Source organism: Achroia grisella, unplaced genomic scaffold, assembly GCF_030625045.1.
Source record: "Achroia grisella isolate CSIRO2021 unplaced genomic scaffold, CSIRO_AGI_Agris_v1 utg770, whole genome shotgun sequence".
NCBI lineage: Eukaryota > Metazoa > Arthropoda > Insecta > Lepidoptera > Pyralidae > Achroia > Achroia grisella.
The window spans coordinates 3,477,690-3,496,145 of record NW_026713016.1 but is presented as its reverse complement, the minus strand read 5'-3'; the positions used below and the strand labels follow the sequence as shown (position 1 = coordinate 3,496,145).

The window sequence follows — 18,456 nt, the reverse complement described above, 5'->3', positions numbered from 1 at the left end:
TATGTAAAATAGGTTAAGTCTATTTTATAGAAATTTATCTTGGTTAAAAAGAAAATATATATTAAAAAACATATCGTTAATAAATAACTGTACCCTGCAAAGTCGGAGCAGGTTACTAGTCCTACTAATATTGTTATTATAAACGCTATAGTTCGTGGCGATAAATGAATGCTGCAAACACTACTGGACAGATACGAATGAAATTTGTTACCCAGATGTATCAACTTCTAGATAAAGACATAAAATACTGTTACCTCGAATTTATTTCATGAATGTGGCATAATACTGTTACTTATAAATAAACAACCATATGACTTACCAGGGTTACATTCCCTGTAGGAGGCAACACCGTAAGCATCGATGAGGTTCTGGAAACCGCGAGTGAACCTGTTGGTGCGGTTAAACGTTGGCGGCTCTTCGTCAGTCTCGATGCAGTTTAGGAACGACGGTATCGAACTGCCGCAGGCATTCTTAAAATAAATATTGAATTTATAATAATATACAACATAGGCATAAGTGGGTCTAAAATTGCTATTCATGTAATTACATGAATAGCAATTTTAGACCCAATTTTATGCCATCTATTATACACCCATATATATATATATATCCCATCCCCGTTATATCCCATCTATAATAACTGGAATATAGGAAAATTAGCACAGTCCGTGCTTAAGTTCTATTCCAGCTAGACAAAAATATACCCGCGGAAGGACCTGGAGTATATGAAGGCCAATTCCTTCCTGGATAGATTCGACTTTAATCCGAGGACCCTGCTAATTTTATGAGTGCGAACCTAAGCTCAGGCCGTCGTAATTTGGGCGATCATATTACGATAATGACCCGATGTACTCAACTATCTAAAATGTATACCGAGGTAGGCTGTTTAAAATCGCCTGATGCTATACATCTTGTCTATCTTGTCATCTTCGTATAATGAGATAACATATTCCAATAATGAATTAATGTGTACAATGGACAAATTTAGAAAATTGATTATTGATATATTCATATTTTTTTAATATCATTAAAAAATACTTACGGAACCATCGGCCAAAGCCTTCTGTACGTTGGGCAGATCAGCCGTAGGCACCCAGCACTCCCCGATGAGGCACTTCTTAGTGACATCCATATTGAACAAGTTAAGCGTGTGATATATGGCTTTCATTTTGCGCACCATGATGGACCAGCTCGGCAGCTCCTTAGCAACGCTGATGAGAACGCGTTGTCTGTGATCGCGGGTTTGGTTCAAAACCTGAAGTAATATTGATTTATATAGATTATCATTATACTAGCTACCCGCACGACTTCGTCTGCAGCAAAAAAATATTGCTAATAAGAGGAAAGGCCTCTTATTAGCAATATTTTTCATTGCTGTTCTGCTCCTATTGGTCCTAGCAATATTTATATATAAATTGTAATATATAGTCTCACTCACCATATTAAGATCCTCGAGCCTGGTACGAACACCTTTGACCATGTCCTGACGCTCGGTGTTGGAGGGTGGGCACGGATAAAGCGACGCGTGGAAACCGGTGCACACCTTCTTGATACGAGACTTCAACTGCTCGCCTTGGAAGAACGCCACGAACACTGTTTTGTAGATCTCATTGCCCTAAAATTGTAATATAAATATATTTAAAAAAACAAGCCTTACAGTAGTTGTATACAAAAAAATCTGACACCTGAGTACTATCTGATGGGTAACTGGGTACGCGTCGTTGGTCAAATCGAAAAGCAATTGGGTAATTTCAAATTCAAGCACGCAGAGTTGGGTAACATGAAGCTGGGGTATTCCCCAGCATCGAATTATGTACTTATGACAAGAAAACATGACATCAATAACATAATATATACTTGACAGCAGTAAGAGTACTAGTTTAGCGTCTATATTGTTACCGCTATTATTTATGTTGTGTTCAACTGGTACTGGCAGCGACAGGAGGAGGAAGATTAAATAACGAGTCCAGTGGTGGCTATGTATAAATGTAATATTCTTGTGGTATTTACAATAGTTGTATGGTTTTATTATATATATAAAAACGTATATTTAATGTATCTGACTCGAAGCGATTGTGTCCCAATCTTTTGACAAAATGCTTGTTATCTCCTTTTTCTACAACGTCGCTAGGCAACGGTGTTGGCGCGCACTATCCGTAAATCGCCACACCACACACAATAATACCCTCGGAGAGAAAAAGGTGAAAGAGAAACGAAAACAATAAAAAAAAAAAATAATAATAATAAAATAAGATAAAGAAACTACAGATCTAAAATGTCCCTAAAACGAACTCTCCGTCCTGACCTGGTAACTATAGGTTTTGCAGCTGAAACAGGTGGGTTAGAAGGTATTAGTGGTGACGAGGAAGGCGAGGGTATTTGGGAGGAAGATAATGGTAATATATTAAGGCGAATGAGGAAAAATTGTGATTGGCGGACAAGATGAAGTTGAAGGAATGGAAGATGAAAGTGTGGATGGGTGTGAGGACTCGTGTATGATATGAGCAGGCTTCACACGATCCATTTTAACTGATATATATTTTTTTACCCTGGACTTCAAGAGTGACGGTTTTGTCACGCTATATGCATAAAAATTTTGTGAGGCCCTGTATAAGGAGCCTGCAAAGGACGCCGAATGCTGTCATCTCTTAGGAAAACGTAAGTGGCGGAAGGCCAATCCCTTCATAAATGAAAGTTGGCGGATCTGACAAGCTTGTTATCTCCTTTTTCTACAACGTCACTAGGCAACGGTGTTGCCGCGCACTATTAATAAATAGAGACGTAAATCGCCACACCAGTAAGGAGAGTCAAAAGAAATGGTGAATCGCTATCGATAGGCAAACTGACGTGATTTCATGTTCATCCCATCGTCCTCCAATGGTGACAAATTCACCACTTATGTGAAAAATTATTCAAAAATTTTTAAAAAAGTTTGTATTACGGCTAAATCTAATTATATTAATAAACAAATTAACCAGTCTTCTGACAAAATTAAAACCATCTGGGGCATTATAAATAAAGAAACCTGTATTTCCATTTCAATATGGAGACATTACAGGATAAGAGGATTGGTAACGCATAAGTGGTATCACAGGTGTTACATTACAATATAACGTTCGTAGTGCTGTTTATGTATATACGTTACAGTTACAGTTTTCACCATCAGGAAGGCTGTCGGCTGTTTTGCCATTATTATAGAGAAATATATCTTTCATTAGATAAGATAAACTTTTTGAAACAGTAACTTACAGTTGTGGGATCCTCAAGAGGTTTGTCAAGTTCAGCACGACGCAAGAACACGTTTCCGCGGGAGATACGCCACAGCATCCGTTCAAAGGCGGGCACACGCTCGCGTTGTACCACGCCGGCTACGAAGCCGAGGCGGCCCCGGGCGGCGGCTTGTTGACCTTGTTCGTCTGATATTAGAGACCTGGACAACATACCACAAAATGTTTCACTTAGGCATCATGTTACATTTATTTCATCCCCTTCAGGATTATCAGAAGTATTTGCGGTCACACATAGATCAATTTCAGTCCGATTGCCCCATTTTGATTGGTTATTACGCCTACGTTTAGAAATGCGCCAATTAGAATGGGATTGCATAGGACAATCGTCCGACTAAACCGAATAATATGTGACCACCGTAATACTAAACCGCAAAACCAGGGCCAACAAAATTATAAAAAAAAATCTATATTAAAAGCTCATAGTATTAAAATATTTTATTTTATTGTACAGAAAAAATATAGAATAGTTACATTGCAAGTTCATAGTCACTTCACAGTAAAGTCTGCGTAGTTTATTAGGCGCGAATTCCAGTTAAATATTTGATCGGAGCAGTTGAAACCTACTGTTGTTCTTTGTATCATATCTGCTTTCACTAGACAAAAACTAACGAGTGAATGTGTACGTGAAATGAATTTGTAGTGCATTTTTTCATAAAATTAATAAATAGAGACGTTTTAGAAATACGCTAAGAAAAAACGCAATTTTTTACTACCTACATGTTACAATAGCATAACGTCTTTAAAGTTAGATACTTACTTAGTCAGAGAATCCATGCCGAATTCCTCCTGAGCGACGAAGAATGCTTCTGTTTTCTCAAGAACATGTCTCAGTTCTGTAAGTTCCAGGTAATTCTGTTTCAGGTTCACCGCGTTGTGGGACAACTCCAGAATTTCGTTTTCGGTTTTTTCTAAATGTGCCTATAAAAAATAGATTATATATATATATACAACACGCAAATAAAAACAGAACCTATAGACATTCATATTTTACGCATTTATAACTAATTTCATCTATCTATAGGCTATTGCTTTATATAACTGTTATTTTCTATTAAAATAAAAATCATAAGAATGATTACCTCAAGATCTATGATTTCTCTGGGATTAGGGGCTCGAGGTGGCTCCTTGACTGAGGGCACATGAACGCCATCTTTGTGTACCTCCGCCTCAATATATCGCAATTTGCGCTCCATCTCATCGCACCGACGTACTTCATTCACGAATTTACGCTGGAATGCGTTCACATCCGGGTTCAGCTGTAAACAAATTGTTTATTTATTATTATGATTGCAGAACTTATATTCAGTATATGATTAACTAAAGGAATTATCGTCGTTCTCTCAACCTACTCTGAAAATACTGGTTTAAATTTGACGCGGTCATTATTTATACGTACTCTAAAAATCACGGGATCTTACCACATTTTATTTATTTTTATCGAGTTCCCGATATTTCGGCAGTGTTTCAACCGTGATGATGACGGGTAAACTTATCGAGAACTCAATACAAATAAATAAAACGCGATAAGATCCCGCGATTTTTCCTAATTGTAAGTGCACTCTGAAAATGTATTTATTTATTATTTTCAAATTTCAAATCCTGTACCCTAGGAGAAAACTGTTTCATATTATAGTCAACTTTATAAATATAAGTATTAGGTAAGAAAGTAGTTAATAAGATGAGGAAATGTAGTACGGATTGTCAGTCTCTAGTAAAACTTGTGTTTTCTTAGCCTCAACAGTTACAAATTACATAAAAAAGGGATTTAATTGTAGCATGCATTTGAAACTGGAGTATGTTAATATTAGTTTTGCTAGTGTACACAATGATGAATTAGTCCAGCAAGATAAGATAATTTACACTTGACATTACAATCTAGGTACCTCTGTAAGCAAGTGTACCTACTATCTATAAACACTAACTAGGTAGGTCTTATTACTAAGTTTGGAGTTGTGGTACACTTTCAGAATAACCTATAAAATAATAGGTACCTACTTTATTAAACACACGGATAAAAAATGTTTAACTGGTTGGAATTAAGTTTTATTTGCAATCCGATATTCACGTATACTTCTAGTAACTTCCATAATACATAATAATGACAGTTAATGGCAGACATAGCAGTTGATTTTAACGCCAATAATGAGAGGAGAGAAAAAATAATTGTAATAAGGAAAGTAAACTCCGGAACCATTGCACCACTTTGAGAAATTCTTTCAATAAATAAAGATATATTTTTCTTATAGGATGAAGGCTGTGTATTACGTTAATAATGTACAAAACTCACACAGTGAGTACCCGAGCGAAGCAGAGGGGGATCACTAGGCAGTAAATAAATACAGTAATTATACCGCGGTTGCTTTAATAGGACCACACTGGTTTTTGTGGTTTCTATTTGTAGCGCTTGTATTCTTACAGTTTTTGCAAATAATCCTGTATCAAGAATAAATCGTAAACAATAAGTTGATAATATATCTAGTATAATATATACTATATAATACATACATAATGTACACCGCATTACTATCGATGGTCGCGGGTTGGATTCTCCGCACGGTACATACTTTTGTATTTGTATCAATCTTAATACAAGCTCTGCTTAGCTTGGGACTAGATGGCGCTGTCTAAATGATACTAAGATGTTTAATTTCTATGGCAAAAATAACGTTTGCTGGTCAGCTAGTGTAATTAGAATGACAAACTGACTGATAGCTCACGTGATACGGTCTTACACTTGATGTGGACACACACACAACATAATATTTCCTTGTAATATGTAACTTGATATTTATGATTATGAAATTGAATAGTTGTACATAAGTATGTATACTTCAACTTGCATATTACCGGTAAATTGTTCATCATTCTTTTTATAAATAACTAGATGTGCCCGCGACTTTGTCCGCGTGGAATAGCAACCTTGACCAAATAAAAAATATATATTTAGATTATAACCCAAAAAAGTTTCATGATTCTACTTAAAATATGAAGATACAACATTTCATCTCCGCTGTTAACACCTTACATCCATTTCCATTTAGTGCGAAAAAAGGCACTAAAAAGTAGCCTGTGTCCTTTTCAGGTTCTAGACTGTCTGTGTATCAAATTGTTCTTATAGGTACATCACTTTTGACTATCGCGTCGCGGGGGATTACTCTTTTATAAAGATTTTTCGAACAACTAATCAACAAATCTACCCGAATAAAATAAAGTTACACGACAGTGCTGTAATATCGTTGGTAGTAGACAAAAACTTGTTTCTCACTTTCTAAGTAAGCATTAAATAATAACTGTTTACACAGCTATATTACGAGTATGTCCTCTAGTGAAAGCGAGGCATAATTTATCTTATGGGATCAAATTATTTATATTCATTCTTATAATTAGTTATAATCTTAGTAATATTATAAACGCAAAAGGTTTTAAGTATGGATGGATGTTTGTTACTATTTCAAACTACTGAACGGATATTGTTGAAACTTTACAGTAATATAGCTTATACATTAAAACACATGCGAAAGTGTGTTTGTCTATTTGTTACCTTTTCACGGAAAATATATTAAATTATGTTAGAAGATAGGTAAATTTAATTTTAAAAATAATTAAATAATTTATTTTATAAAAATTGAAATAGAGAATGAACGCTAATATCTACAGATAAAGGCGCAAGTAACACATAGGCATTGTAATTTTAGTATGGATTAAAAACAAATATGTCTTAAAAATTACCTAAGACAGAAGTAATGAAATTAGCTGTGCCCAAAGAATAGAATTAGGCACATCAATTACTTCTGTTATGTCAATTAAGAAGCAGCTAACACTTAGATATCTAACGCTTATAATATTTACCAAATGATTTATCATTTTTATACGTCAGCTGGGAATTACTGATTAGATCACTTATTAGTAATAATGGACACTTAATGGTAACCATCTGACTAGATTGGAACTCCATTCCTATCCAAATTAGCGAAAATCGGTGATCGTGTATTTTTTTAATTGAGTCACTCAACTCATCTAACAATCAATTTAATTATACAGACAATTTTTTGATAAGATTAAAGTCCACGTTACTTCTCACGGACCTCAAATGGTATAATTAGTCCACTGATTATGACTGTTGTAATTGAACATTTATATATTTGAAGTCAATAATATCAAGAATGTTATTTCTTTTTTTCGAGTGGCTCCACTGAAAATTAGCTGTGTAGTGACACGCTCAGTGGAGGCCATTTCACCTCATAGCACGATATTTGCGTTTTTCTATATTTTTACTCTGTATTATGCTTTACCTACTAAATAAATTATTATAATTATTATTATAAATATTATAATATACATTTAATTATAATAATATTATTATAAAATTATTATTATTATTATAAATATAAAGTACAAATTTTCGACCGTCATGTGCTATCAATATTGGAATGAAGTTGTCTGTGTTAAGGAACTGTGTTTCCTTAGCCATAAAAAATATACGAGTATGACGGCTTTACAAGCTTGTATTTACAGTAGGTAATTAGCGCATCGACTAACCAACGATAAAACTAAAGATAGCCCTGTAATTTCCGTTGGCCTACATTCCTTCAATTTGTCATAAAGCATCAAACAACAGGAACATAAGGGAAAATCCTGTAAACTAAATCTAAATGATATTTTCTTAAATTAATATACACATAAATACTCAAACAATTTTTTTTATATATGTATATTATACATAAGAAACACTTATACAACAAACAAACAGTAATACTCATATAGTATTTTACGAGGAATCGAATCGAACTCGCGACCATGCGAAGTAAGGTGGTGTGCTGAACCGTTAGTCCACCGAGACCGTCACTGCTTGTTTAAACATTACCTCAAAAAGCTACTAGCTATAAAATACCTATATTTAAAGCTATTTTTAAAACAATTAATCTGAAATAAGTCTATTTTTCTACAATTAAAAAAGGGTCATATAGAACCAACGGTAAGCAGAGCTTATGTTCTTAGATTTTTTTTACAAATACATACTATAATATATATAGAATACACCCAGACTGATGCAAACAATCATAATCATGAACACAAATGTATGTACCTACTGTACGAGGAATCGAACTCGCGAACATCGGAAGTAATTTGTAAACCGCTAGACCATCGAGGCCATCCCTGCGTTATTTCAATATTAGCTTAAATAAATAAGTAAAAAATAAATTAACATTATCCTTAATAAATTAGCTCAAATAGCTATATACATATATGTATATAGTGAGCTAAAAAGTTTTTGCATCATTAGTCTGAAATAAATCTAATTGAATGAAAAAAGATAGGTACTTATGTACTTACATCCCTGAATTGCACGGTGCCTGCTTCGCCAAGCTCTGAGACGGAGGTATACGCCGCCTCTGGTTGAATGAAGAGCTGGCACAAGGCCATCTCTTCGCTCCTGAACATCGCCCCCATCCTTGTTCCTCCTTATTGCCTTCTGTTCTATAAGAGATATTACATAATTTATTACCTAATACTTATATATTCATTTCAGGTTTTGGAATTTATTAAGGCAGGAAAAATATAAAAAATTGTTTGTAACAGATAAACTCCTTATGAGTTTATCTGTTACAAACAATTTTTTCAGCAATATCACAGATTTTAAAATCAAATCAATATATCTATTATCGACACATATGATTTGTCAAATCTATTGTTAGTTCGGAGTGTTTTCGAGCTAAGATGAAGCGACAAGCAACTCTGCTGAGTAGACTATTAAATCTTATATTATCAACCAGTAACATATTTTAATGATATATTTTCAATAAGATTATGCCTTCGATAATTACAATCATGCAAAGACTGTGTTATTAATAGTATCTAATATAACCATAATTGCTTTCCATAATAATTTTATTACTTGTTCAATGAAGTTATTTATATTTCAATTGTAAAATCTCGAAGTATTTAACAAGCATGGCACGCCATTTACAGCACATACTGTAACCTTACCATATCCGACACCTGTCCAGATGTATGCCTTCAGTACGAGTAATTATAATAACAATTTGTCCTCGCTGCCACAAGATCGGAACAGATAGATCGAGTGCAAGCAATACAAGGTTGAGAAATGATTGCTTTTTATATTGCATAATATATATATATCTACGATGTGACAGTAGCGTAATTGAAAGTGATACCTCAATACAAATCATTGGTGTATACATATTAAAATGTAATAACAATTCAAACGAATAGTTTATTAAATTTAACCTGACTCATGTACTACGAACTTTTAGGGTTCTGAAGTAGAATAATAAAACGGAATACTAACTTTGTGCCTGTCCGTAGGACAGAGTGCTACTTGTATACTCTATGCTAGGTTTAGTTGCAAGAGTATACCAACCCAAAAGTTCGTAGGTCGTAGGTACCTATTCTAAGGAATATGATAAGTAAAATTTCTGTAGGAAATAAAATGGAAAAGTGAAAATATTTTTTAAAACCTTAATACACACTGCGCGGTCACGTGATCAACTTAATATGAAAAAGTAATGTTTAGTTTCAGATTAATTTTGTAGTTTAGTGAAAGATCCGTTTTATAAATATATAAGATTGTTTGAGGATCATTTACCAACCATCAGTTCCTTTTCCGACTAACTCTGTAGGTATTTTATTTTTTATAAAATAAAATAATCTTGGCACGAATCATAACACTAGTAGCGATTTCAATATTTAAATATATTTTAAATATAAATGACCCTTTCATTTGGTCATTATATGACTGCTTCTTAATAATTTTAAATAGTATACACTTAGACTTAAAATACAATGGAAAATGTATGACGAATCCGATGTTTCTGAAGCGGATATAACATTTTTTTTAATTAACTAATATTTTTGTTCTCTTTAACGGACCTTTTATACTGCACCATACTATACTATATACCTACCATACTATATACCTACATATATTTCAGAATCCTCGTTGCCCAAGTACGGTTCGTACTTTGTCGCTGTTTTTGTCAGTTAATAAAACAAGCAGCGAAAGAGTTATGCGCTAACCGTGACCAATATTGTACACAAGTATTGAAAAGAATATTAAATACACAATTTAATTTGACAAGCGTCATATCGCTTAATCAGGTTTTATACTTAGTTCCGAAACAAAACTGTAAAACGGAGTCTAAATATACATATTTTTTAATTTTGATAACAGTCACAAAATACTTTTTATATGCTATGAAATACGGTGTATAGGAATTTAATGATCACAATGTTTTTTACACATTGAGGAAGGCTATGTAACTAAGAATATTGTTTTTGTGAAAATGTGCTATTAAGTCATTAAAAATAAAAAAGTATAATATATATTCAAACTCCGTTTTACCGTTTTGTTTCGGCATTATAAAATCTGATTGTGCTATAAATATGAGGTATACGGTTATAAAATATTAGTGCAAAATAAACATAAGATTTAAAAATAATATACAGGTAAAGTTCTATTGACCATCAAAACCATGACAGAGCCATCGGTAGAGTCGGTCTAAATGCCAATTAAATGATCATCAAGGTCATTGCTGCATGAAAGAAAAAACATCAGCACAATAACGTTCCCAGCCAGTGAAGCAGGAATTAATATTCGTGGTCTCCGACAAGGTCAGCGGTTTTTGTTGTTTTTGCTCCGTTACCTAATCTTTCTCTATGACAATTGTTACTTTATTCAACAAATTGCGAAACAATTAAGTAGGAAGTAAACAGAATCAAAAGACAATTTAAGAACTGAACTTCTACATAAATATATTTATACGAAAGACGGGAAAGCATCTTTACTAATATTATAAATACGAAAATGGTTTGCAGTCTGTTTCGTATATATATATCAAATCTATGTCTGTATATATATATTAAAACGGCTGAAGGCTCTTAAAAAAATTGATTGACTTGAAAATATATTGTATCATGCAAACGGACATCTGATAACTTTTATTTCAGAAGATAGACTGGGAGAGGTGAAATAAGGAAAGTTTGTGCAGACGAATTCGCGGGTAACAGCTAGTAACAATAATTTCGAAGACGGCCAAACCTTGATTTTAATAATCCCTATGGATGTAGTTTTTGTCGCAGAAGCAAGATACTGATTGTCATAATGACAAAAGAAGCAATGATTGAAACGCCTACTATGAACAATTTGTATAAATTCAATAAAAAAAAGAAATTAAATTAGTATTGAAATTTTAGATTTTTGGACTAATATTTATTTCGCTGTTATAGAGGAAAACTTCAAAAAATCTATAGCTTTCCGTGTGTTAAATGTCTCATTATATTCTTTTAAACATTTATCATTAACTGGTTACATGCATTTTACAATACAATGTTTATTTCAAGTCATCACTGCTAAGATGCAGTGTAGTGATCAACATAATATGAAAAAATAATCACCAAAGTAGTCTTAAAGTAGGTAGTATATGCAATCAGTCAAATTAGTACATTTCCAAAGAATTGGACGTACGCCTTCCTAGCCGCATTTGAATAATTTGCTAAAAATATTGCCTTGAATCCATTGTGACTAAATACAAGAATATCCGATGTAAATTTCTTACTTAGTATTTTGCGACCTTGGTTATGCTTTCTGATAATGATGTAGGTATGTACATTACATATAGCGTAAAGAAAATAAATGTTTCAATTCCCATTATAATTGAACATTTCAGGAAAGAATAAATTGTTAGTAATGTATTTTATAGCGATATCTTGGTTATTATGATTTAAAACTTGATTTTAAAATCATTATAACCAGTTTCTTATCCATTCTTCTCTGTAATTACCATTACTATTAAATAAATATATAATAACAACCCGAAAAGTTTGCGTACAACAAGAGTTCTGAACATATTTGTATAATTTCTAATCTAGTTTCTGGTCGTAAGTGATTTTTTGTGAATATTAGGTGCAATATAACTATACATATTTATGTTATAGATAACTAATAAAGAAAGAAGAGCCACTAAGGATTTCAAGATCTTAATTACCTAAGATATATGAATTATTTACATCTAATTTATAATCTTGTATGGCAATAAAGCATTTACGGGTCAACTAGTATTTTATATGTTTAGTAATGAAAAAGTTTTGAAATTGGAACAGAGATATTTCAAAGATTAAGTAGATATATAGATCTATATTTATATGTATAATGTATATGCCAATGACTAACATATTGTTATATTAGATTACTTGTGTATGTATTGACTGTTGTGCCAAAACTAAAATATATAAAAAAAATTAAATCAACGCATACTAGTAACGTAAAAAATATTCTTTCGTAATTAGCTCAGTAATTTTAATATAATCCATTAAGCGATTGATCTGTAAGAAATAATATCTACTTTACCTATAAACTTGTTCCAGTTTTATTCCAAATTTCAATCTTAATGTTACAGCTTATCTACCAATGTCAACATACATTTTAAAGAACGTACTTCGTATATTACGTTCCGAACCGATTCCGTGAATCACGAAGGTTGCCTCCCATAAGATAGGAATGGGTGCCATGTTGAACGCACACACCTGAAGGCTATCAGGTCGTCACATTTCCGCTACGTAATTCATTTCCGACTGACCTTTCCGATACAAGTCGCTCCAGGAAAAATTCATTACAACGTAAAATACTATATCTATGCACAATATAGTTCTTAAAGTTATGAGGGCCAATTAAAAGTTGTATATAAGAAATCCGTTCATAAAACATAGGTATTATACCATATGTGAAGCAAAATTTTTGTACCCCATTTTACGAAAATTGCGAGAACGGAGAAGTAAGACTATATAAACTATAAATGTGCATAATGCACATTTATAATTTATATACAGAAGTGGTCATTATTAATATTTTTTAAGTCATACATAAAAATACATTTAATCAATAAAAAAACATTACACACACTACCATGTACTTGACACATACGTGTGTACTCTTTTATTTAATTATAATTGCTGGTTCAAAGATCTTTTTATTATTTTTTATTATGGCCGAATTTCGACCATTGGACGACCACATCATATAGAGAAATCGTAAGGAATCTATATCTTGTATAGGTACTTAATTTGCTTTAACTTATAATTTTATAACTCTATCTTATTAAGGTGTACTATAGTTAATGTACGGTATTCTTCAGTAACTCAATTTTTTAGCAAAGATTAATTTTTCTGTTTACAAACGATCCGGTTTTAGAATATCGACTGCGCCATCATTACTCATACCACAGGTATAAACTACATATTATAAACAATTCAAATATATGAGGTCAACTAACTAAAATTAATCGCACACTACATGTTGCACTTACATGAAAGCTGAAAAGTTGGATGGTTTTGAATACAGGTTTTATGTGCTAACCAAACTATGTATTTAGTGAACTAAAATAAATGTTTTATTGCTTTGTAAACATACTAAAACGTTTATATAGCGTTGATGATTGAAGGAGTAGTTAATTTTATTTCATTACACTAGTTTAGTTTCATTCTAGAGCGTTTAACAAAAGTGTCGCAAGTCTGGGTTACTTGCCAATTTTCAATTGAATCAAATTTTGAATGATTACATAAAAATGTACACAGTAAACTACTAGGGTAATAATTTATATGTAGATTTAAAAATGGTACATATTATGCTTTGACATTTTCAAATACTTTCTTATTGATTTCTACATTTCTCTTAACTATAATAATGAAATAGAACTGGATACTATTGTTTATATTGAAATATTACTATAGCAATATCTATTTTATTCAATTTTACATTGGTTATAATGAAATAAAATTTATGATTAATTATGTTAAAAATGTAGCTATGAAGCATTGTAATCTATAGTCAAACTTGTACGTTAAAATGCGTAATGGTGGTTGAAAATTAAAAATATATGTATTTGAACTAAAAAAGTACATTTTCATATTTCATAGTTAGTTCGCATATACATATATAAATAGGATACTAATAAATTTACAAGTGTGAAAACATTAACCGACCATCCAAACGCGCTTATGCAATTCAAACTGTTCAAACTCATGAAACAGTGGCATATTTATAATAATTGCAAAAACGTGCCTTACAAATATACACTACGTCTATTTACACAAGTCCAAAGTGAGTACAATACTATATTTCAGGCAGGACTTTAAGTATGAAGTCACGACCTATAATTGATTTAAAAATTAAAATGAGTGTAAGTATAGAGTTGATGATACAAAAGATGCAACCGATAATCTACTATCCGTAGTCTATTCTACTATAACGGAGCAAGAGAAGAGCGGATTTTGTTTTAAGAAAAGTAAACTTAAGTGTCCACTTTCCTTATGACAAAATCTTTGCTTCGCATATATTTGAGAAGTGAATTAAATGGTTATCACATAGAGTTGTAGATAACACTAGTAGTCTCTATTCTCCTATAGCTATAGGAGGAAGCAGAACAGAATTTGTTTTAATAAAAGTTAGGAGTATAAAACAAAATACGCTAAAAGAATTTCTTAAAACTGTACATATGCATATTTGAGAAATTCTATGAGCAGATTCTTAAATTTCTCATTATGTCAAAGTGACAGTATATTAATATATACAAAACTCACAAAATAATGAGCACACAGGCGAAGTTGTAGCAGATCACTACACAGTGGTATAGCTGTGATTATAAATAACTAATGTGAATGTATGTAAACAGATTAGACAATGGTCAATAACAAAGATGATTTGATCGGTCATGACATCATGCTAATGGTGAATTCACGGTCACTGTGAACGGCAGCTACTATTCCATGCTAACTAGTACATTATCGAAGGGAAGGAGATTGTTAGTAGTGGAGAATAATAGTCATATTGCTAACAATGTACCTCAACGCAATTCCAGTTGGAAAGCATTGTGGTTAATTCCTAGTGAATTTGCTATGATGGTATTTTTATACTCTACTGGTGCGCTAACGGTATACACTGGCGGGTATCACTCCATCATACATGAGTTCATAAAATTGTGCTACTTTTTTATTATAAACCTGATAAAGTCCTTTAGCATGTAACATAAGTACATTCACACTGCATTCAATCTTGACTTGATTAATGTGAACTTGTCAAAGATTAGTTGAGAACACTTGACGTGAAGGTTACAGTAAGTAGTTTATCTGAATTCTAAGATGTTCTTATCGATAACTTGAAGTTGTAGTAAGTAGATGTTGTGTACGTGATATCTATGTTGACACATTACGTCTGGTGTTACAGACAATTTTATATGTAGGACATAATGGTAACATTTTTAACTTGACATTTACTTATTATTACTAGCAGATTCGCGCTATTTCATCTGCGTTGAATATTGGTTGTAGCGTGATTTATGTATTTTGCATCGGTAAATAATAATAAATTATTTTTTTGTGCTGCATATCCCAGTACAAAAAAAATAAGATTGTCGCGTTCATACAAACAAACCCTTCATAATATTACTATACCCACATAACCTACCTATATAATATACATAACCTACCCATATATAGGTACATTTTAAATGACAAAAATTGATTTACATAATGATTAATGAAACTAACACCAGGATGAGATGTTATGATAGGGATAGAAATGTTAACAGTCTTTAATCGAATTTGAATATATAATCCATAGCAATAAGTCTTGTATCATTAGTCTGACGCGAAGGCCGACTCAGTGATAAAAAGATGGTAACTTTTTTCTAGAGCTAGCGAGGTATTATCTTCCTCGTCACGTCAGGTCAAATGTCTCCATCCATAAATAATTATCTACATCTCCTGTTTATTCACTATTTCACAGCTGGTTTGTCATATACATTCGCCTGCAAGTATTCTAATCTAAACACGGCCATCTCACATTTAATTCCCATGAGAGAAAATCTGAAATATTATTGATTGTATATGGATTTTTTCTCTGAAATCTCGCGTTTTATACCCAAGGTGCACTATAATTTGACAAGTTTTTCGTGTCTTGTTTTTTATTTATAAAATATCAACTATGGGTTCATATTTTAAAAACTAAAGTAGATAACTAGTAAATATAAAATGACTCCACGAAATCATCCTCGTAGATGAGGTTTTGCTTATCATTCTTCATATAAACAGCAATATCAACAAAGAAGTTTATTTATGAAGACTTAAATTCTAAAATTCCAGTTTCCAAGAACACTATCCTACAGCACTTTAATTTATTGAAAATTGAACCTTATCTTTACCTATTTATATGGATGGAATGAGTATTTGTATATAAATAATTAAAAGTAGGTATTAAATTTTCGACACTTTAATGTTGCGTTGCGTTGGGAATTATTGATACCTACATCGTTTACGTTATATTTCTCTTCTCTGAACAGAAAAGGGGATTGTTCTGTTCAAAATAAAGGATAGAATAAAGCAATGTGATTGTAATGTGAACCAGCAACCAACTTGAATTAACCTCGTACATTTTATTAGTAAGTAAACCAAAATAATTCGAATTAAACTTAACTTACAAAAATAATTAGGTTTATGATCTTCTGATATGTAATCATTCATAAATAATAAATTACAAAATTAAATAACTATTAAAATGAAAACAATAAATATATCTGTAAAACATTTTGAAGTTACTGAAGTCAGTATAAAACAACTGTCATAGAAATATCGAGTAAAAAAAGCTGAAGAATTTTTATGAAAACTATCAAGTGTAGTGTAATCAATAAATGCAACAACAAAAAAATAATACGGAAGACTAAATATTTTTATTTAAATTGTATCTAAATGGAATACGCCTAGATATTTGAAAAATTATTTAAATACAGTCTATTTTTATTGTTGGAGATATGTGTCTCTATAATTTTTATTAGAAAAGTATTCGGGATCCTAGTTTTTTTTTTAAACTGGGATTATATCTAGAAATAGTTGATTTTGCACAGTTAATAATTCAGTAAACTTTTCAATCAGCTGCCATTAACAGTTGTATAAGAATTCCATAAGAGCGTAAGTTAAGCAGTATAAAAGTAGTTTTTTAATTAAATTTACAATTATAATAGATTTAATCTAATTTACAATAATAATACTGAAATATATCAGTTTATTCAAAGTAAGTATTACTAGTGTTTATAAACTTAGGTGAAAGTGTTGATAATTAAAATATGTAGTAAAAAATAAACAAAATGTTTAATTGATTGAGTAAAAGGATGGCAATATATCGAAAGACAAGGCATTTCGAAAGTAGTACATATTGTAAATGTTATTTTCAAGTAGTGTATTATTATCAATAAGTAATGTCATGTCCACTTTATATTTCTGTACTGATTGCTTAAACATTTTTTCGATACAGATACAGAAAAATATCAAAATTATTCGCCAGTTATTACGTGATACATGAAATTATAATAGGTACTTATTATATAAACGAGATATTTAACATGATAATATTATTTAATAGCTCGTGATATTTTGACGCTTCTACAAACGTCCCGGTCACGGGTCGACTGGTCAGTCGACCTGGGTGGGGGAGCTCTTTAATAATATTATGATGGTAAATATCTCATTTAAATACTGTGTACAATAGTAACCAACTATAAAAAAGTTTAAAACAGTGAAATTATAATGAACTAAAAAAGCAAGTACCTACGAGGACAACAAGAACGACCTAATCGTGCCCAAACTTACCCAGGACCGGTTACAATAATATAAAGGTTTTAATAAATTAAGGACGCCTACTTGACGAAAATTGCAAGCAGCGCGAGGTCACGTTATAGTCAACTTGAACTTTACAAATACCTGCGTAACAACTTTAGACATGGACAATAAATAACTTACGAAATTAATACAAATAAGTGATACACAGAAGTATCAGTATCTAACAGTTACGCTTACTTTAAATTCAACAAATATCTCCAAATGAGTGAAGAAAATTCCAAACGAGCATTTAATTCAACCAAGCCTTAACAAGCGTAGTTCGAAGCAATCAAGTCACACCGCTATCATTCCAATGCAATTAAACTATTGCATTACATTATTAATCACGTGTGCGATGGTAATGAGCTTTATTAACGAGACAGTGGGTTTTAAATTGGACGTAATGGGTAAAAGTTTGGACGCACCAGTAAATAGTATTCGCCGCGTAGTTGATCGTTCACACAACACTACACGTACAGCGCGATGAACGCGTTAGGATTGA

The 18,456-nt window shown here is 32.0% G+C and overlaps 1 protein-coding gene across 1 annotated transcript in view; it reads right to left on the bottom strand.

Annotated features, from left to right (window-relative positions):
• The window catches only part of LOC131850506 (V-type proton ATPase 116 kDa subunit a 1), a 23,303-nt gene extending 4,847 nt beyond the window's left edge, over nucleotides 1–18,456 (bottom strand). Inside the window, exons 1-8 of the mRNA XM_059200751.1 lie at nucleotides 18,380–18,456; nucleotides 8,625–8,768; nucleotides 4,370–4,546; nucleotides 4,048–4,208; nucleotides 3,250–3,430; nucleotides 1,439–1,615; nucleotides 1,043–1,255; nucleotides 320–470 (exon numbers count right to left, since the gene is read on the bottom strand). Of these exons, the coding sequence (XP_059056734.1) occupies nucleotides 320–470; nucleotides 1,043–1,255; nucleotides 1,439–1,615; nucleotides 3,250–3,430; nucleotides 4,048–4,208; nucleotides 4,370–4,546; nucleotides 8,625–8,741 (1,177 nt within the window). The 5' untranslated portion in view covers nucleotides 8,742–8,768; nucleotides 18,380–18,456. The remainder of the gene's footprint in view (nucleotides 1–319; nucleotides 471–1,042; nucleotides 1,256–1,438; nucleotides 1,616–3,249; nucleotides 3,431–4,047; nucleotides 4,209–4,369; nucleotides 4,547–8,624; nucleotides 8,769–18,379) is intronic.